We start from the raw sequence: 23,221 nt of genomic DNA on the forward strand, positions 1-23,221 counted from the left end.
TAGCCTCAAACAACAGGCTCATTTTATAAATACAAGAAAGAACTGGACTGTCCGCACCGCGGCGAGGGCGAGAGGACCAGTTCCCGGCGGGGTCCAGCGCAGCGCGGACCAGCCGCCCGGCGCGGACGTAAGAGGCCCTAACTGTCTGGAAAACTACAGGAGAATAAAACCTTAAGATGAGAGGGAGGGGCAAGATGGCGGAAGAGTAAGACGCGGAGATCACCTTCCTCCCCACAGATACATGAGAAATACATCTACACGTGGAACTGCTCCTACAGAACACCCACTGAACGCTGGCAGAAGACGTCAGACCTCCCAAAAGGCAAGAAAATCCCCACGTACTTGGCCGTGTGGATGAAAGGCTCTTGGTGCTCCAGCCAGGCATCAGGGCTGTGCCTCTGAGGTGGGAGAGCCAACTTCAGGACACTGGTCCACAAGAGACCTCCCAGCTCCACGTAATACCAAACGGCGAAAATCTCTCAGAGATCTCCATCTCAACATCAAGACCCAGCTTCACTCAACGACCAGCAAGCTACAGTGCTGGACACCCTATGCCAAACAACTAGCAAGACAGGAACACAGCCCCATCCATTAACAGAGAGGCTGCCTAAAATCATAATAAGGCCACAGACACCCCAAAACACACCACCAGACGTGGACGAGCCCACCAGAAAGACAAGATCCAGCCTCATCCACCAGAATACAGGCACTAGTTCCCTCCACCAGGAAACCTACACAACCCACTGAACCAACCTTAGCCACTGGGGACAGATACCAAAAACAACGGGAACTACGAACCTGCAGCCTGTGAAAAGGAGACCCCAAACACAGTAAGATAAGCAAAATGAGAAGACAGAAAAACACACAGCAGATGAAGGAGCAGGGTCAAAACACACCAGACCTAACAAATGAAGAGGAAATAGGTAGTCTACAGGAAAAAGAATTCAGAATAATGATAGTAAGGATGATCCAAAATCTTGGAAATAGAATAGACAAAATGCAAGAAACATTTAACAAGGACGTAGAAGAACTAAAGAGGAACCAAGCAATGATGAAAAGCACAATAAATGAAATTAAAAATACTCTAGATGGGATCAATAGCAGAATAACTGAGGCAGAAGAACGGATAAGTGACCTGGAAGATAAAATGGTGGAAATAACTACTGCAGACCAGAATAAAGAAAAAAGAATGAAAAGAACTGAGGACAGTCTCAGAGACCTCTGGGACAACATTAAACGCACCAACATTCGAATTATAGGGGTCCCAGAAGAAGAAGAGAAAAAGAAAGGGACTGAGAAAATATTTGAAGAGATTATAGTTGAAAACTTCCCTAATATGGGAAAGGAAATAGTTAATCAAGTCCTGGAAGCACAGAGAGTCCCATACAGGATAAATCCAAGGAGAAACACACCAAGACACATATTAATCAAACTATCAAAAATTAAATATAAAGAAAACATATTAAAAGCAGCAAGGGAAAAACAACAAATAACACACAAGGGCATCCCCATAAGGTTAACAGCTGATCTTTCAGCAGAAACTCTGCAAGCCAGAAGGGAGTGGCAGGATATACTTAAAGTGATGAAGGAGAAAAACCTACAACCAAGATTACTCTACCCAGCAAGGATCTCATTCAGATTTGATGGAGAAATTAAAACCTTTACAGACAAGCAAAAGCTGAGAGAGTTCAGCACCACCAAACCAGCTTTACAACAAATGCTAAAGGAACTTCTCTAGGCAAGAAACACAAGAGAAGGAAAACACCTACAATAACAAACCCAAAACATTTAAGAAAATGGGAGTAGGAACATACGTATCGATAATTACCTTAAATGTAAATGGATTAAATGCTCCCACCAAAAGACACAGACTGGCTGAATGGATACAAAAACAAGACCCATATATATGCTGTCTACAAGAGACCCACTTCAGACCTAGGGACACATACAGACTGAAAGTGAGGGGATGGAAAAAGATATTCCATGCAAATGGAAATCAAAAGAAAGCTGGAGTAGCAATTCTCATATCAGACAAAATAGACTTTAAAATAAAGACTATTACAAGAGACAAAGAAGGACACTATATAATGATCAAGGGATCGATCCAGGAGGAAGGTATAACAATTGTAAATATTTATGCACCCAACATAGGAGCACCTCAATACATAAGGCAAATACTAACAGCCATAAAAGGGGAAATCGACAGTAACACAATCATAGTAGGGGACTTTAACACCCCACTTTCACCAATGGACAGATCATCCAAAATGAAAATAAATAAGGAAACACAAGCTTTAAATGATACATTAAACAAGATGGACTTAATTGATATTTATAGGACATTCCACCCAAAAACAACAGAATACACATTTTTCTCAAGTGCTCATGGAACATTCTCCAGGATAGATCATATCTTGGGTCACAAATCAAGCCTTGGTAAATTTTAAAAAATTGAAATCGTATCAAGTATCTTTTCCGACCACAACGCTATGAGACTAGATATCAATTACAGGAAAAGATCTGTAAAAAATACAAACACATGGAGGCTACACAATACACTACTTAATAACGAAGTGATCACTGAAGAAATCAAAGGGGAAATCAAAAAATACCTAGAAACAAATGACAATGGAGACACGACGATCCAAAACCTATGGGATGCAGCAAAAGCAGTTCTAAGAGGGAAGTTTATAGCAATACAAGCCTACATCAAGAAACAGGAAACATCTCGAATAAACAACCTAACCTTGCACCTAAAGCAATTAGAGAAAGAAGAACAAAAAAACCCCAAAGCTAGCAGAAGGAAAGAAATCATAAAGATCAGATCAGAAATAAATGAAAAAGAAATGAAGGAAACAATAGCAAAAATCAATGAAACTAAAAGCTGGTTCTTTGAGAAGATAAACAAAATTGATAAACCATTAGCCAGACTCATCAAGAGAAAAAGGGAGAAGACTCAAATTAATAGAATTAGAAATGAAAAAGGAGAAGTAACCACTGACACTGCAGAAATACAAACGATCATGAGAGATTACTACAAGCAACTCTATGCCAATAAAATGGACAACCTGGAAGAAATGGACAGATTCTTAGAAATGCACAACCTGCCAAGACTGAACCAGGAAGAAATAGAAAATATGAACAGACCAATCACAAGCACTGAAATTGAAACTGTGATTAAAAATCTTCCAACACACAAAAGCCCAGGACCAGATGGCTTCACAGGCGAATTCTATCAAACATTTAGAGAACAGCTAACACCTATCCTTCTCAAACTCTTCCAAAATATTGCAGAGGGAGGAACACTCCCCAACTCATTCTACGAGGCCACCATCACCCTGATACCAAAACCAGACAAAGATGTCACAAAGAAAGAAAACTACAGGCCAATATCACTGATGAACATAGATGCAAAAATCCTCAACAAAATACTAGCAAACAGAATCCAACAGCACATTAAAAGGATTATACACCATGATCAAGTGGGGTTTATCCCAGGAATGCAAGGATTCTTCAATATACGCAAATCAATCAACGTGATACATCATATTAACAAATTGAAGGAGAAAAACCATATGATCATCTCAATAGATGCAGAGAAAGCTTTCGACAAAATTCAACACCCATTTATGATAAAAGCCCTGCAGAAAGTAGGCATAGAGGGAACTTTCCTCAACATAATAAAGGCCGTATATGACAAACCCACAGCCAACATTGTCCTCAATGGTGAAAAACTGAAACCATTTCCTCTAAGATCAGGAACAAGACAAGGTTGCCCACTCTCACCACTATTATTCAACATAGTTTTGGAAGTGTTAGCCACAGCAATCAGAGAAGAAAAAGAAATAAAAGGAATCCAAATCGGAAAAGAAGAAGTAAAGCTGTCACTGTTTGCAGATGACATGATACTATACATAGAGAATCCAAAAGATGCTACCAGAAAACTACTAGAGCTAATCAATGAATTTGGTAAAGTAGCAGGATACAAAATTAATGCACAGAAATCTCTTGCATTCCTGTATACTAATGATGAAAAATCTGAAAGTGAAATTAAGAAAACACTCCCATTTACCATTGCAACAAAAAGAATAAAATATCTAGGAATAAACCTACCTAAGGAGACAAAAGACCTGTATGCAGAAAATTATAGGACACTGATGAAAGAAATTAAAGATGATACAAATAGATGGAGAGATATACCATGTTCTTGGATTGGAAGAATAAACATTGTGAAAATGACTCTGCTACCCAAAGCAATCTACAGATTCAATGCAATCCCTATCAAACTACCCCTGGCATTTTTCACAGAACTAGAACAAAAAATTTCACAATTTGTATGGAAACACAAAAGACCCCGAATAGCCAAAGCAATCTTGAGAACGAAAAATGGAGCTGGACGAATCAGGCTCCCTGACTTCAGACTATATTACAAAGCTACAGTAATCAAGACAGTTTGGTACTGGCACAAAAACAGAAATATAGATCAATGGAACAGGATAGAAAGCCCAGAGATAAGCCCACGCACATATGGTCACCTTATCTTTGATAAAGGAGGCAAGCATATACAGTGGAGAAAAGACAACCTCTTCAATAAGTGGTGCTGGGAAAATTGGACAGGTACATGTAAAAGTATGAAATTAGAACACTCCCTGACACCATACACAAAAATAAACTCAAAATGGATTAAAGACCTAAGTGTAAGGCCAGACACTATCAAACTCTTAGAGGAAAACATAGGCAGAACACTCTATGACATAAATCACAGCAAGATCCTTTTTGACCCAGGTCCTAGAGAAATGGAAATAAAAACACAAATAAACAAATGGGACCTAATGAAACTTAAAAGCTTTTGCACAGCAAAGGAAACCATAAACAAGACCAAAAGACAACCCTCAGAATGGGAGAAAATATTTGCAAATGAAGCAACTGACAAAGGATTAATCTCCAAGATTTACAAGCAGCTCATGCAGCTCAATAACAAAAAAACAAACAACCCAATCCAAAAATGGGCAGAAGACCTAAATAGACATTTCTCCAAAGAAGATATACAGATTGCCAACAGACACATGAAAGAATGCTCAACATCATTAATCATTAGAGAAATGCAAATCAAAACTACAATGAGGTATCATCTCACACCAGTCAGAATGGCCATCATCAAAAAATCTAGCAACAATAAATGCTGGAGAGGGTGTGGAGAAAAGGGAACACTCTTGCACTGTTGGTGGGAATGTAAATTGATACAGCCACTATGGAGAACAGTATGGAGGTTCCTTAAAAAACTAAAAATAGAACTACCATACGACCCAGCAATTCCACTACTGGGCATATACCCTGAGAAAACCATAATTCAGAAAGAGTCATGTACCAAAATATTCATTGCAGCTCTGTTTACAATAGCCAGGACATGGAAGCAACCTAGGTGTCCATCATCGGATGAATGGATAAAGAAGATGTGGCACATATATACAATGGAATATTACTCAGCCATAAAAAGAAATGAAATGGAGGTGTTTGTAATGAGGTGGATGGAGTTAGAGTCTGTCATACAGAGTGAAGTAAGTCAGAAAGAGAAAAAGAAATACAGTATGCTAACACATATATATGGAATCTAAGGAAAAAAAAAAAGGTCATGAAGAACCTAGTGGCAAGATGGGAATAAAGACACAGACCTACTAGAGAATGGACTTGAGGATATGGGGAGGGGGAGGGGTGAGATGTGATAGGGTGAGAGAGTGTCATGGACATATATACACTACCAAATGTAAAATAGATAGCTAGTGGGAAGCAGCCGCATAGCACAGGGAGATCAGCTCGGTGCTTTGTGACCACCTAGAGGGGTGGAATAGGGAGGGTGGGAGGGAGGGAGATGCAAGAGGGAAGAGATATGGGAACATATGTATATGTATAACTGATTCACTTTGTTATAAAGCAGAAGCTAACACACCATTGTAAAGCAATTATACTTCAATAAAGATGTTTAAAAAAAAAAAAAAACAGATGAGATGTTTCAGGAAAAAAAAAAAAAAAAAAAAGAAAGAACTGCATTCTCAAAAACAAGTTACCTTGCACAGCAGTCCTGCCCTCTGTTCTGCAGCCCCATTTAACTGGTTCGTGCCTAACATACTTAAAGAGGCTTACATTTTACAACAAAATTTCATGCTGAGGGGATCATTGGGAAGTGAGTGGTGTGAGCACACAAGACTCCCCACTCCTGAGGTTTTCTTTTGATCCCAGTTAAGTGTGCAGGAACTCCTGCTGTGGAAATGCAAGAGACCCAAATCTTCTTTCTGCTCTGTGGCAGAAAGCTTTGAGGCTTTCACAGTACCCCTGTTTCTAAGAGTGTGAAAGTGTGGAGCTAAAACTTCTTTTTCAGAAAATTCCAACCCTGCCTACAGGAAAGCTCCATGTCAGCGGCCTTGTTTGTTTTGCTCATCATTTTATGCCAGCACCTAGAGCTCAGTGCCTGGCACAGAGAACACACAATAAAAATGTGTGCAAGAAGGAAAAAAGGAAAAAAGCCAGAGTTTTGATTAGATTTCTTAATTTTCACCCCCAGGTGATATTTATCTTAAAGCATATACAGGCATACTTCGGAGATATTGTGAGTTCAGTTCCAGAGCATTGTAATAAAGCAAGTATTGCAATAAAGCCAGTCACACAAATTTTCTGGTTTCCCAGTGCACATAAAAGTTATGTTTACACTATACTGTACTCTATTAACTTTGAAGCAACATTATAACTAAAAGAAAAAAGTACATACCTTAATTTAAAAATACTGTTAAAAAATGCTGATCATCATCTGAGCCTTCAGCAAGTCATAGTAGTACCATCAAAGATCACTGATCACAGATCACCATAACAAATATAATAATACTAATGAAAAAGTTTGAAATATTTAGTGAATTACCCAAACATGACACAGAGACAAGAAGTGAGCAAATGCTGTTGGAAAAATGGCGCCGATAGACTTGCTCAATGCAAGGTTGCCACAAACCTTCAGTTTGTAAAAAGCGTAATATTTGTGGTTAAGAATCCGCCTGCCAATGCAGGGGACACGGGTTCAAGCCCTGGTCCCGGAAGATCCCACATGCCGCGGAGCAGCTGGGCCCGTGAGCCACAATTACTGAGCCTGCGCGTCTGGAGCCTGTGCTCCGCAACAAGAGAGGCCGCGATAGTGAGAGGCCCACGCACTGCGATGAAGAGTGGCCCCCACTTGCCACAACTGGAGAAAGCCCTCGCATAGCAACGAAGACCGAACACAGCCATAAATAAATAAAAATTAAAAAAAAAAAAAAAAAAAAAGCGTAATATTTGAAAAGTGCAATAAAGTGAAATGCAATAAAACGAAGTCTGCCTATGGTTCTGTCTTTGATCAGTAATGACATAATAATAGCTACCATCAAGGACTATCCTGACCCAATCAACCTAAGATCACCAGGGTTCAACCAAGTTTGACAAGAGTCAGTTTACTGACTCACTGCAATGAGGAAGCTGTCCCATGGCTCCTTGCAAACATTATCCCTAAGTCTCACAGCGAGCCTGAAGGTTGTATAATTACCCTAATCTTACTCATCAAGAAATTAAAGTTCAGAGGAGTATCCTTCCCCAAAGTCACAGGGCTAGAAACCCTTGTCCACCTAACCCTCTAACACCCTCACAGAGCAACTCAGAAGGCCCATGCCCCAGGCCTGTGACAAGCCCATCAAACATTCCTCTAGACATTGTAAGCCATGAGTTCACAAACTTTTTTAACTATAGGAGGAAACTTTCCTTCAAACAAAATCTTACTAAAACCATAAACAAACAAGAAACATATATTTGAGGCACAGGATAACATCCTTCAGAACTGCTCTTAGCCATTGGAGCAAGGCAATGAGTGCTACTGTGTGCTTTTAAAATGTTTAATTCAACTTAACCAGACAGGCCATTTAGATCTATGCCTTCTTACTTTTCTCTATGCTTATACGTTGGACAGCTCCTTCAAAAAGTGGCAGGGCAAAACTGGCCATTTTACTCAGACAGTAATGATCTACCACTACACAGTTCTATAGCTCCAGCATTCCTGGCTGAAGGAACAGCAAAAGAAAAGAAAAGAAAAGGAGGTTGGAACAGCAGAGAGTATTTGGTGAAAGGTATTTACATGAGGTGGCTGAAGCTACCCCCCCACTGGTCTGGGGGAAGGTCAGGTCAGCAATGAACCAAGAAGCACTCTGTAAATGGCCGTTAGGCACACTAAGCACTGTGGACTTTTCTTTTCATGCAAAATTCAGTGGCAGAATGACATTAGATCATAAGTATGCCTAAGAACAGATTGATTAATGTCTTAAAGGATTTTCTACATTCTACTTTTAAGTCAAAAGTATACTATAGAGTGATATGAATAAAAAACATTTGGCATACAATGTCACTGTTTATTTTAGAGAAATTAAGAGGCCTGAGACAGCAGGATAGGTTTTGCCACACTATTCAGATCTTCCTGTCAGGATCTGACACAGGCATGGAGAGAAAATCCATCTTTGCAAGGAACCTTCATAGACACACCTGTATGGACAAGGGGTTGGCTAGAGCCCGTGTCTAGGCTGAGAGATGAGCAGTGCATGGGAGCAAGCTCACGGCATGGGAGACACCGTCTGCTGGCTCCGGGGTCACCCCTAGCATCTGATGTGCTCCTGGCAGGCTACTCAAGTGACTACCCCACAGGTGTATCAGGTGCTGCTGGCTGCCGATTCACCCCTCTGCCCTCCTTTTCCTAGCCACATTCCAGCTGGCGGGGGTCTGGTGATCCAGTTCTGGCCAGTGAGATGTAAGCAGAAGTCAGGCAGCTGAGGGACGCTTCTGGGAAAGCTTTTGCCTTCCTGTTGAAAAGGGTCACTCTAAGCTGACAGACCACAGCCAGGGTGCCTGGAGGTCCAGCTCCCACCTTGAGATCAAACATGAGGATGACAATATGCCAAGGAAGGTGGCACAAAGAAAGCGGAAGGAGCCTAGGTCCCCGGCAACACCTGTGAGCACTGCGTCAGCCCTGAACCATCCACCTCCAGACATCTTGTCATCAGAACAACAGAAATCTATAGTTATTTAAGTCAGTAGAGTTGGTTTTTTATTACTATCAGGCAAATGCATTCCTAATTGAGGTGACAGATTCTCTGGTGACTCTCTTGAGATTTCTTTTACCTGAAAGTAAACGATTTCTACTGGAAGAAATGGGGTTTTCTCCTATTAGTCACTCCCCCCAACACACACTCAGAATTGCCTCACTAGAAAAATATAAGTGCTATATACCTCACATGGTCCCAGAGTGGATTGAAATAATGAACTGATAACTTTATGTCTTTAAAAGAGAAGAGTGTAAACACATGCCAGGTATAAGAATATAAAAACCCCAAGCTACAAAAATAACATATTTCAGTGGCACTCTACCTTAGAAATGTTACTTGAATGACTCATGGAATGTCCCAAAGTCTTCTCATGCTGCAAGAAAACCAAACAGGTGTTAAGTATCAAGCTTTGATTAAAATGGGCGAACTAAAAAAAAAAAAAATGGGCGAACTAGTAATTGAACTTAACAATCCTACTAACAAATCATTCCCTCAACTAGAATTTGCTGTGCACAAACTCTTATGCACCAGGCCAGCTATGAGATACTGGAGAATTTGGCAAAGATGAATAAAACAATAGTCCTTGCCCTAAAGGAATTTATTAATAAGGAAAGAACAGGAATTTGGAACTAACTGTAAAAATAAGACAGCAGTAATAAGTATCTTAAGAAGCATTCAAGTGGAGGTTCAGAAGCAAGAAGCTGCGTGTTGTTGTATACCATGTGGTCCACGCAATGAGGAGCTGCTATAAGATGTGGAAGGGTAAAGCAGGACAGATGACCCCACCCAGGCTGTCTGGCTGCAAAGTGTTGGGTACTCTGCAGGGATACTGCACAGCTCACACCTACTCCCTCAAGCCTGTTTGTCCTCCTGGATTAGAGAAATCTGAGAGTCCTGCTAGCCTCCTCCTTCTCACACTCCTCCACCTTCAAATCACAAAGTCTTAAAAACAAATTCTTCCTCCCTAATGTCTCTCAATCTCAAATCCCATCTCCATTTCTACTGTCAATGCCTTCGTTTATGTTCTCTTCATTTCTTCTTGTAATTCTACCTGTTCTTTCTGCTTTTAAATTGACCTCCCTGATACACAACTGTTATAGACTGAATTGTTAACCCCCCACCCCCAATTTATTCCTTGAAGTCCTAACTCCCATTACTCACAATGTGACTACATTTGGAGGTGGGAGTCTTTAACATTGTAACTATGATACAATGAGGCCATTAAGCTGGGCCCTAATCCAATATGAATGGTGTCCTTAGAAGAAGAGGAAATTAGGACACAGATATACACAGACAGAAGATGCAGGGAGAAGATGGCCATCTATCTACACATAAAGGAAAAGGGTCCACAGGAAAAACCAAACCTGCTGACACCTTGTTCTTGGACTTGTAGCCTCTAGAACTGTGAGAAAATAAATTCCTGTTGTTTAAACCACCCAGTCTGTGGTACTTCGTTATGGTAGCCCTAGCAAACGAATACAATAATATTCCACACTATAAACTTCTAAAAAAAGCAAATGTTCCAAATGTAAATCTGATTTTTAAAAATAATAAAGTAACCTTCCCTGAATCCACTCAGCCTTGCTCTAAATCAAATGAGTTAAATAAAAAACTATTACAAATGGAAGAGATGATCTTAACGTGTATTTTTTAAATTATCTATTCTCTTTTCAGTTCACATGCCATGCAATAACCATGGTGAAGATCAGAGAAGGCTGAGATGTAGGTAAAATTCTTTGATCAGAAGGAAGTACAAAGGAGCTGGTGGATCATTTAAAAACTCCTTTGAGGAAGAGCTGATTCCACTCCACCAAGGCTCTCCTTAAAGAAAGCTGGCCACCAAGAAAATTTTGACTTTCTCCTTCCCCTTAATCCACCAAATCACAGACTGCCTTGACTTCTGTACACTTGGCTCCTGAACACTTGATATGACTAAAATGATGATGAAGTGTTTCAAGATCTCCCAAGCAGCCTGCAGTCAGCACGTGTTTTGGCAATGTTGTCTTCTTTGTCTTTATAGCAATGTGTTTGTGTAATTTTGGGAATAATTTTATTAAATTCTCCCTTACTTTATAAATCTGAGCAGGAATAGAAGTTCAAGTCTCTTAAATGTAATACAATACAGACAGTGCTATTAAGTGTTTAATCTCACAGAATGTTTCTTGGTCTTAAGCTCGTCAATTAGATAGTTATAAAGGAAAAGAAAAAATTATATAAAGTGTGCTCAAGGTGTTGGCAATATATCACCAAAATCTACCTCTCTGGGAAATGAGTCCCTCTGTCCACAGAAAAGGTAAATTTACAATCATTCAAGTTTCATTCATGAGTCAAGAACGTACTAGGGACAAACATACGGCACTGCTGTAAATCCGACTTAAAGGCTCATCTGCTGGCGATTTACTACTAAATTTTAATTTAGTCTACTAAATTAAAACAAAGATACCATATGCTTTGGATTATTTGTACAGAAAACCAATTACAACCACTATCAAATTACCTGCTACCTTACAAGAAATGGCCAGTTTAACACCGTCTGGAAATCTACAGAAAAGTTCTGAGCAGCAATAATTCATGTCCTAGACCTTCTGACATTCATTATTCCGTAAAGAATGGTACTGAGGTAGGGAGAAGCCTAGCTGTTAAGCTAGGTAACATTATAAATCCAGACTGAGATCTAAAAGTTGCTCTTTACTTTAGGAACTTGAGAAATAAATTTAATGATGTAAAGCCTTTATTCTGTCTTCCTTGTTAGAACAATTCAATATTTTACATGGTAAAATCAAACAGCCAGCCCCAGAAGATACAGACGTTTTAAAGCCTGAAAGCTGTCAATATTTGGCATTGCTTCTCCACTACTTGGTAGGAAATTAACAATTCAGTTTCAAAAGATCATATTTTTGGGTTTTTTTTTCCTTAAACACTGTTACAATTATTTGGACTTACTGAAAGGAAGCAAATCCCAGGACTCATTCAAGTCAGTTTCTCATTCATTCCATACTTATTTACTATGCAACTGCCATATACAAACAACTGTATCAGTCACAGAATACTGACAAAAATAAATCTAACTCCTAGGCCTGTGCCATTGTTAACATTACCACAGAAGTGCCTTGAAATAGTGTTTCAATGAGGAATGTACATCTAGGGAAAAGGTGACGAATGACATAAAAAAAGCACATACGTAAATTATATCAGGTAGAGTGGGTGACACCATTCTCTCCTACAGTCAGAATGTCAAGTTTCTGAATGAGAAGAAGGAAAGTTTGCCAAACATCAATGTTGAGAACTGGAATGAGGCATAACAAAGAGAAAAAGAGTTCCAATCCAGTTCAAGCTGAAACTAAGCTTCAATGCCTAAGTGATAAAAACCCTGGCAAATTATCTTCACACAGTCTCTAATACGTTCCATCACTGCTCAGTGGGTCCCACCATCCTGCAACCCTGGGAGAGACGAGAGCCTCACTGTACCCTCCTTCCTCAGAGCGGGCATGGAGATGTCACACTGCTATACCACACACCTCCCTGTCTGGCTCTCATCTCCACATCTCTTTATGGACTCTTTTTGTCTACATTAAACAAGAAGCCTCCTCAGAACACAGCTCCACGTCCTCTTCTCACTTGTTGTCTCCCTTAGACCAGTTCTTCTGAAACTTTGTGCACTTGAATTACTTAGGGATCTTGCTAAAATGCAGATTGTTAGGTCTGAGGTAGGCTGAGATTCTGTGTTTCTAATAAGCTCCCAGGTGACTCCCATGCTGCTGGTCCCCAGGCCACACTTTAAGATGCAAGTCTGATTCTAAATCCCAGGCAAGAATAATCCATAAAGGCTATGACTCATTTTTTATAAAGCAAATCATGACTATTGAAAAGGTAAATTTCTGTGTAAAAGATGGCAGTGAGCTCACAATTGAGTTAATACAAATAAGTCAGTCAGGGAACAGACTGATAAATAGACTGGAAAAAACTGAGTCAAGGTGTGAGAAAGGAAAGTTTTGTTAATGTAAGAAGTTACCAAATCACAAAGATAAAGAGAAGCTCTGTTGAAAAATATGGGACATTTCACAATTTAATCAGTCCTGTCAATGATTTTGCAAGTCCATATGTGACTCCAATAAAATGTACCCTGCAGGTAGAGCCAAGATGCAGAGCCTACTGAGACCAAACATGCCCTGTAACAAGCCAAGAATTAACAAGAAGACAATGAGGTGAGGTGTCTAAGCAAGTTTTGGGGACTCTGTATAAAGTAGTCAAACAAAAGAACTTCATGTGGGAGTTTCCCTGAAACTCTGAACATGAGCAGTCATTACACACACACACACACACACCCCCAACTTATGTGTAACAGACATGGGTAACTGTCTACCCAATATCTATCACCACCAACAGAACTCCAACTTTATTCTGAGCAGCAACAGACCCAACCAAAAGTTCTCACTTTCTCACACTATTTTGCAATGAAGGGTAAATATGTAAGAAAGTTCTCTCTAAAGATATTACCCTTGAGGGTTTCTGGGAAAACATTTTCCTCTCCTGAAACTGCTATTCCTTTCTCCAGCATTCCTCCTGCCCTCAGCCACCCTGGAATATATATGCCATGCCAGGAGGTACAGCAGTACCTTTGGTCTCAGGACTCCTTCACAACATAAAAAATTACCGAGGACTCCAAAAACCTTTTGTTTATGTGGGTTATATCTATTGATATTTACCATATTAGAAATTAAAATGGACAATTTAAAAAATATGAATCTCTTAATTCATTTAGAATTAACAATAATAAACCAAATTAAAATAAATAACATTTCTATGAAAAACAACTATTTTTCCAAACAAACAACTAAAGTGAGCAGAGTAGCATGTTTTTACATTTTTATGAATCTTGTTATTGTCTAATTAATAGAAGACAGCTGGATTCTCATATCTGCTTGTGCATTCAATCTCCTCTGATATGCTGTTTTGACTGAAGTAAATGAAGACTATTTGGCTTTATACAGTTACGTAGTTAGAGAAGGAATATGTATTTTAATAACCATGAAACAACTGTGGATATTATTCTCTGTACTACACAAAAACTCAACAGTTACCTGGCATTTAGACTCTGAAATAATATTAATGAACTTTTAATACTCCATTAAAATCAACTGCCCCATCTTTCTTTGAAACAATCTCTTAACCATGCATGACTTTATAACATCACACCTTGGCCATTTAGAGACTATTGGCTCACTGAATTATGCAAATCTCCAAGATTGACACATTTTATTATGCAATATCAAAAAACCCCACACTCATTAATATGACCATCAATTGCATCAGAAGAATCTTTAATTACTGAAAAGCTACTAAGCTCACAGTGGTGGATACAAGTTTTCTGAAATTCTAATTTTTGCTTACAAACCTCAATTTTGGCAACAAAAACTGCTGCTTGCTTTCCTTAAAGTGAAAGACTGGCTCATTCATTCAATTTAGAGAAAATGTTTGCCAAATATCCAAGTCAAAATAACTATAGTTTGACTGTCATTCTTTCAAGTAAAAATTATATTCCATTAAAAAAAAACTAGTTCAGGCAGCAACTCAATCATACAAGTGCTTTGCTCTGCACTTTGGTATGCAGTAGAAATGATTTATACCAGAGATGCAAAGAAGGAATAACACATGACCTCTAATGAGGAGAATAGTCAATTAAAACTGGTACACATGTTAGAATCAGCAGAAAAGGACATCAAAATACTATCATAACTGTTTTCCAAATGTTCAAAAAGTTAAAGAGATTTAAGATATAAAAAACAATCAAATCAAAACTTCCAAAGATAAGCAAACACCGAAAAAGCTATACAAAGACATATAGTCATTAACACCATAGATAAAACAAAAAGGAATTCTTAAAAAGCATTTGATAGCAGGAAAAAGAGAAGAAAGAGGGAGTGGGGTAAGAATACATGATTTCTCTCTGTATCATTTCTTACAACTATTTATGAATGTACAGTTATAATATAAAAGTTTAGCTATATACACATACATGTATATGTATTTATGTGTGTGTGTGTGTGGTGTACAGTTTAAACACCCTAATTAAAAGGCAGAGATTTTCAGACTGAATAAAAAAGCAAGACATAACTACATGCTGCCTACAAGAAAAACACTGTAAATATGTAAATACAAACAGGTTAAAAATAAAGGATGGGACACCAATAACAAGATGACACTAATAACAAGATGATAGAGGTGCTGAGATCTGATGGAGACTTTAAGCAGCCATTATAAATATACTCAAATGAGCAATCACAACACTCTTGAAATAAAATGGACTCAGTAGCAGAGAGATGACAGAATAAAAGAATCAAGAACTTGATAGAAAAAGTATTCAATTTAATCAACAGAGAGGAAAAAAGATTTTTTAAAAAATATGAACAGATCTCAGGGATCTGTGAAGCAAAACAGTCTAACAGTCCTATCACTAGAATCCAAAAAGTAAAGAAGAATGAGTACAGTGCTGAAAAATATTTGTTGAAATACTTGCTAAAATTTTCCCAAGTTTGGAGAAAGACATACACCTACAGATTAAAGAAGCTGAATGAACTCCAAAAAGGATAAACTAAAAGAAATCCATGCCCATGATATCATAATCAAATTGCTCAATTTGGAAAATAAAGTACAAGAAAATCTCAAGTTTAATATTTTATTTTTCTGCAAGAGGGGAATATTAGACAGTCCTAATATTTGCTTTCAACTAGACAACTTTGCCCTGATTTTCCCAGCCTAGCCCTTCAGTAGGATTGGTTCCCACTCCCAGCTCTAGGAGTGGGTACTGACTGGCTTAAAACAATCACTGTTGACAAGAGATTGCCTATCTATCACCACTTAAATTCATTTGGTCAATTCCCACATTAGGGTCTGTTACTTGCAACTCTCCAGGTCCTGGTGCCAAATTCTGTTACAGTTAAGTTGCTATCCATTTATTTGTTTCTAATCAATGGCATAGGCTGGTAACTAATGCCAGTCTTTTGGTCTAGCCACTGTCTGAGCTAGGAGGGAATTTCTGTTTCCTAGCAACATTCTGCCCCTATTCCTTGCCACAGTGAATGGTTGAAGGCCAGGATAACATTAATTCCTTTAGGACAGTCAGAGCCATCTCTTAGAGCTATCCTATTCAAACCACATGATTCTATTTTATTCAAATATCCTGGGTGGGAAAACTGGGATCTACTTGGAAGGGAGAGAACTTTGGCTCTCTACTATATTTGCCTTGATTTGTTTATCTCTGATAAATTATTTTCCATTGGGAATTTGGTTTTATGGTCTCATCATCTTTATAACCTCTGTATTTCTATAAATGGGTTAATGGGTAAGACTATAGATAATCTGATTTGTTAGTTTTTTCTGTTTGTCTATTTGTCTGTTCAGAGCTCAAGTCAATTAAGAACTCATAGCCACAGGAAAGAAAACAGCTCTTTGATACAGACCAATGAATTTTGTAATTTTATGTTTACTCTTGACCCATGGCTGAAATTTTTGAATTGTAGCTATAAGCTTTGTGTCTGCATGCCTATGTGTCTGTAATTCAGAAAGGTCTTTAACTTTCATTGTGTGAAGGTGTAATAATTTTCTACCTAGGGATGGTATTAAATTAGATTATAAATCTTATTAGATTATAAAATCTCTCATATTAAGGGAATCTAGAACCAGAAGTTGACTTATATAGGTAAGTACTTGTATAAACAGAGTATTCCTAAAATTCCTAGAAAGTAGGGAAGGTGGAATTCTAATACTTTCAGTGTGCTAGATTATAAAAACATCCCTACAGAAACTAATTCAGAAATGTCTTAAGAAATCAGATTAACATAATTTAGGCAAATTTTTGGCAAATGAGACTGGCTTAATATTTATAGTTTAATAAACATAGCTATGTCTTTTCTGATTTATCAGTGTTAAGTATAAGCATAGATTTTTATTCTATCTGGGTATTTTTCCTAAACTTATAAGTTTTCTGATTGAAAAAACTATCATTACCTCTACCTAATGTTTAAGATTATGAAAAATGTAAATCTGTGTTTAACCAAATCCAATCATTATTCTGATGAACTTATATTTGGATGCCTAGAATATTTATAAGTGAGAATACTGAAACATTTATTAGTAAGCATAATTTTAAATTTACATACTTTTGCTTCATATTTCTATGTGCTACAAAGAGACTGCATCTTTGAATCTGTTAATCTGTTAAACATGTTCAATTTTTGCCTCTACAAGACTTGTATAAGAATATGTGTAGCTATAAAAAGTTGTATTAATGCTAGATGTTAGCCCTGCTACTCTGCTAAAATGATGGTGTGTGATAGCTCACAATTACCCACCCTCTAGTTTCCTCTGTGTAACAGAAGTTACTTTGGTTAAAAGTTGAAACTAACACATGTGAATGAGACCACTAGAAGCAATGGTGAACAAGAGGTACAACTTTATGTGTTCAGTAATGAGATGGGTTTTTGGTTTATTAAGGGGAAGAAATAGTTTTGTTCTAAAATAAAAGGGCTGGTTATTCCAGAATAAGAAAGACCTGTGAAGAACAAAACAAGAAAGTTGTAGAAGGTTTGAGGAAAGGGAATTTTATTTGCCCTAGCCCAAGCTGGCTCATTCTTGATGGGTTAATTAATGAGATTTCATAAAAGAGCTTGTAATTCCTTTAGTATCAAATATTATGCTGATGCAAAACTAGAATTTTATTTTAACTGTTAAAATTACAAATTTTCTTGATAATTGGTCTTCTCTCAGTAAGAGGTTATTCTTTAACCTCTTTATTCTCAGTAGAGTTATTCTTTACCTTCTCTACAATATCCCTAGGTAACAGACTCTGTGTTTTATCAGATTAATTTTCTGTGCTTTTTATGTTAACTTTATTATGTCCTTGATTTAAGTAGAAAACAAAGGTTCCTCACTTACGAAAGAGTTAAATTCTTTACAATAATGTTACTTTCTATGCTTATTTTTCAAATGTTTATTGTCACTTTAAAATGAGTAGTCACTGGGCTTCCCTGGTGGTGCAGTGGTTAAGAATCCACCTGCCAATGCAGGGGACGTGGGTTCGAGCCCTGGTCCAGGAAGATCCCACATGCCGCGGAGCAACTAAGCCCATGAGCCACAACTACTGAGCCTGTGCTCTAGAGCCCTTGAGCCACACCTATTGAGCCCGCGAGCCACAACTACTGAAGCCTGCATGCCTAGAGCCCGTGCTCAGCAACAAGAGAAGCCACCTTAATGAAAGGCCTGCACACCGCAAGGAAAAGTAGCCCTTGCTCGCCGCAACCAAAAAAAAAAAAAGAAAGCCCACGCGTAGCAACGAAGACCCAACACAGCCAAAAATAAATTTATAAAAAAAAAAAAAGCTAGAGTAAATATTAAAATGAGTAGTCATTGTTTCTCAGGTACCCATGATCCAATTTCTCTTTTAAATGTTCAAATCTCCTGAAAACTTTTGGCTTCTTGTCTTCACAAAATCAAATCCTAAATGTAAAATAAAACGAAATCAAAATTTCATGATATCTTTTGCTCCTAAGCCTGTCTTTGAGATTTCCCAGGGGGGCCCTGAAAAATCACAAAGGTTTATCTTTTCATCCTATAAAAGGAAAGGTACTGAGACTAGGTTTTCTTGATTTGTTACTATTGATGAACTGCATGGGAAGAGTTATGAAATGAGAAGAGATCTGTCCGTACTGCGCTGTCATGATACATTTCTATTTATCAGAGTCCTGATGCTGCTCTGTACTCTGTAGTTGTTATCAGACATGATTTCTGTTATTGTTTTAAAATGTTAACGTGGTCACTACTTTACTTTTAATATTTGAATCTAGCATCTTCTAGGCCAATGGTTTTCAGTTGGGGATTCCCATCACCTACTATGGAGTTTCATTAATATACAGAAAGTTTAGGAAATATTTCAGACTTACTGAATCTCTTTACTTGACAGTCCTGATATATTTGTGTTGTATTCATGGTCATTAATGTCTAAGGATTATTATATCTCAAGATTTTTTTCTCTGTAAAGTTTATGCTCATTCATTTTTTTATAAATCAGATGTACTGTTCATTGCATTCCTTAAATATAGAGTTTATTATGTTTATAATTATTTTGTCTAAAATTTGGAGGGGACTGACTTAATTATCTTGTTTTGCATGCCGAAGAAATAGCCAAATTTCCCTGCCAGTTACATGTTTCTTGACATAAACTCTCTCATAAGACAATTCATTTTTAAAATTATCACTAATAGAGTAAGCACAGCCATTTTAAGTCTTTTGCCATCTACAGATATTTTCTGTTTGTTTATTTTAGTCTGATGTTTCCCTGAAAGCTCTTGCAATCAGCTACAGGCTAGAGGGCTGTGTCAGAGGCCCATGGAAAAGGACTATGCCAGGTACTTTTGGGTACAGGCTTCTGATGGCATCATTTAAACAACTCTGAGACCATACCAGTGAACTAAGTCATGATTTCCAGAACTCTTAGCAAGATTCAGTGCAATAAGAACTAATCTAACAAGGTTAAATGAATTGATGAGGGAATATTGTTAGTTTTGTTTTAAACATTCTTGATACTGTTTGAATGTTCTATTTCCTAAATATATAAGGAAGTCCTTTCTCTTTCCTTTAACTCACAATAATTTAGTAGACTCTGCTTTCATAAACTGAAATGAAACCCCTGTCAATGATATCTTATTCTCCCTGCCTGAGCCCTCCAGAATTCATAACTCTTATTGCATATTCTTATCTTCATAGCAATAGTTACCTGCATAGGTTCAATAAGAATCTGTCCTCTTTCTTACTAGGACATAATTGGAAACTCTGATTTTGCAGCTAAGCTCACATTTAAGGATGGTGCTCATTCAATCAGATATGACCAGGCACATTTAAGGAACTCAGATTGTGTTTTTCAGAGCCCTTCTTGGGAAAACTGGCTTAAAGGTTCCCAGCCTTACAGACAAGTAAGGAAAGCCACTTCCTGGCAGGCCTAGGAAACAAAGTATTTGGGGGACCTCAAGAAATTAGGAAAATTTATAGGTACTATAAGTGAAATTTGATAGCAAGTTCTTGGTTTGGCTTCCTAATGTTAGGACCACAAATAATGAGGCTTTAAAAAATCCACTCTGATATTCCTTAGAAAAACTTCCAGCAAAGCAACTTAAGAAGGCCCATAAGGGAAATTAACACTCTTGTTGTCCCTATATAAATAATCAGGCCAAATCTAATAGGATCTTAATTTTGATCAAGAATAATTTTTCTATGAGATTTTTTATCAAAAGAGGGGAGACTATAGGGGGAAAATGTTGAGTTTCAATGGAAAACTATGAGCTATGTGCAATTCCTTGTACAATGTAGGTACTTAATAAGTAAGTGATGTCCTATTTGAGAGTGACTTTTGACTTCCACCCCCCTCCCATGGAAAAATCAGTTTTGTCTCCATTTGCAGTTCTCAATATTTCCTTTACATAAATTGGTGCTCTTTTGACTTTTCCTTTGAACTGGTTAAACATCTGCTAGTTCTTTCATATCACATGAGTATAATAAATTCCTTAATATTTGTTCATGAGAATCATGATTTTACCTTTTCCTGAAAAAATATTTTTCTGGTTGTAAGCTCATTTTTTTTGTTTTTTCTTGTGGTAAAACACACAGAAAACTTACCATTTCAACCATTTTAAAGTGCACAATTCAGTGACATTAGTATACTTAAAATGTTCAGCAACCATCATCCCTCTCTAGTTCCAGAACATTTTCACTACCCTAAAACAAAACCCCATTCCCCTCTTCCAAGTCCCTAGCAACCACTCATCTGTTTTCTATCTCTGTCTTTCATACAAATGGAGTCAGACAAAATGTGGCCTTTTGTGTCTGGTTTCTTTCACTTAACATGTTTTCAAGGTTTGCTGATGCTGCAGTATGTATTAATACTTCATTCCTTTTCACGGCTAAATAACATTCTATTGTATGGATTTACCACATTTTGCTTATCCCTTTGAGATGGGAAAGAGAGAGATACCTCTCTGTCTCCACACACGTAACGTTTTATTAAGGCAACCCAAGCAGACTAATATAGTTGGTAAAAAGGACTCAGAAAAATTATGCAACAATCTACATCTATCTCAAAAATAAAAGCAAAACCCAGATAGTTTTAAGGAGTAACAAAAATAGAACAAAACATCATTTTATAAAAAAGTTCAAATTTGAAATAAAATTTAGGGCACATTTAGCCATTACAATTTTAACTCAGGAAAAAAAATACATCACAAAAGGGTGAAAAGTCTACAATTTATAAAACTGTATTTCAACAAATAGACTAAGACAATTTATTTAAAGTAATGCAAGATGCACTAATAGTTGTCTTCAGTAAAATAATACAGTCCAAATTTATAATACTGTGATTATCTGTTTCATTTTTCTAAGCTTTAATGTGGCAATAATAAAGTAACAAGCAACTAAAAAATTTGAGATGGTCAAGCGTAAAACCATAACAGCTAACCATTTGTTCTTGGGCCATGCATCTATGTTCTCTGGATTTCAGTTTTGTCCTTTATAAAGTGGGCTTGTGTGGGAGCGGGGAGGAGAGAGAAGTTAACAGAGATGACCCCTTTTGGTTCCACTGAGTTCTCAAATGTGATATTATCTATGGGGAATATGTTGCCCTGCTTAGTTCCACTCAGCTCCAAACATACTGCAGTCTTAAACTTACCCTAGAAGTTATGAATAAATGGGTTTATAGTTTTAAAAGCCTTCTGATATAGAATGATAAATGCTTTTTAAAATGTTACATGTAACATGGCATGATTAGAATGATAATATCCCTAGTAAGGTATTGATGAATACACTCTTTTCCAAATACATTTTCCATTAAGTAATTTTCATTTTTTGAACATGAAATAAAGTTACACCAAAAAATGAAAGGTCTTTGTATTCACTGTTGATTTTTTAAAAACCTTAATTATACAGACAGTAAAATGAATGGATTTTAATTTCTGCCACTTTAAAACTCTTTATATATCCAAGAAATACATAATTCCTTGAAGTTACCTGAAAAATCTTTACCAATACAATTCAGAATACATTTGTTGTAAAAGTTTTCAAATAAACTGTAACACTGTCAATACTATAACCTTTGTAGGAAGACTGTTTTCTTTAGTACAGAACATTCTCATTCAGGGAACACATTTATTAACCACCTACTATGTGCCCAGTACTGTTCTAGGCCCTTGGGAATGATGAGTGAACAAAACAAAGATCCCTTTCTCTTGTGGAGCTTAAGAAAATGATGCAGAAGGAGACTGTTGATTTTCACTGGTTGTCTCAGAGCTCAGAGTGTATGTGTTCAAGGGATGTTTGTTTACTTAAGAGTTTCAAAACTATAAATGGTATTTCATGATGAAATATGTATATCCAATTTGGCCCAGATTCCTTGAGGCTCTTTTCATCTTTACTACTTTTGTCCCTCCAGCTCAAGAGCAACTCATAGCCTCAGCAAAGTTAACAGAGAGAGCATCCATACAAAATAAGACAGACATGCAAATGGCAACATTAGAAAGTCCCTGCCAAATGAAATTACATGTCTGGCTTACTGAGAAAGAAGAGTGCGCGTGCGCGCGTACACACGCACGCGTGCGCGCACACACACAGTAAATAATACCAACAAATAGAACAAAGACCCTTTGTTACTGTTCCATCTGTTATGCATTTTCCATCTTATGAGAAGCTAAAAGATCTTCCCAAAATGAATGCTCCAGCAGAAAGAACCAAGGTGCCTTTCCTCTAGAAAATACAACGGAGCCTGCAGCTGTGCTCATGCAAATTATAAACTAAGTTGTCTTTCTCATGATTTTCCAAAGTCATAATTCCATGATTTTAAATTATATGACCAATATTATGTCAATAAAAAAGACATTTTTTACACCAAGAGTAGGAGATATCATTAAAACATATGCTATAATTTATAGACTTAAATGTTTATTTGGCGCAAGAATACTTTTCACAATTTCAAGGAACGGTTTTGTTAGAAACAAAGTACACCCTTGAAAATGGAAATAAACTGCTAAGCTTCTCTGGCTGGCAACCTCACTAGTGAGGCACCCTTGAGCAACTCCAGTTCT

At 37.4% G+C, this 23,221-nt stretch overlaps 1 protein-coding gene across 7 annotated transcripts in view; it reads right to left on the reverse strand.

Moving 5' to 3' along the window:
• Positions 1–23,221, reverse strand: part of MARCHF8 (membrane associated ring-CH-type finger 8) — a 119,132-nt gene that overhangs the window by 19,807 nt on the left and 76,104 nt on the right. For 6 of the 7 annotated variants that reach the window (XM_061178299.1, XM_061178376.1, XM_061178449.1 and 3 more), the window contains one exon: positions 9,424–9,474. The exons of the other annotated variant lie outside the window; for it this stretch is intronic. In XM_061178299.1, coding sequence (XP_061034282.1) covers positions 9,424–9,474 — 51 coding nt within the window. The remainder of the gene's footprint in view (positions 1–9,423; positions 9,475–23,221) is intronic. 7 annotated transcript variants of the gene reach the window in all.

The sequence above is a fragment of the Eubalaena glacialis genome, chromosome 1 (assembly GCF_028564815.1).
Source record: "Eubalaena glacialis isolate mEubGla1 chromosome 1, mEubGla1.1.hap2.+ XY, whole genome shotgun sequence".
NCBI lineage: Eukaryota > Metazoa > Chordata > Mammalia > Artiodactyla > Balaenidae > Eubalaena > Eubalaena glacialis.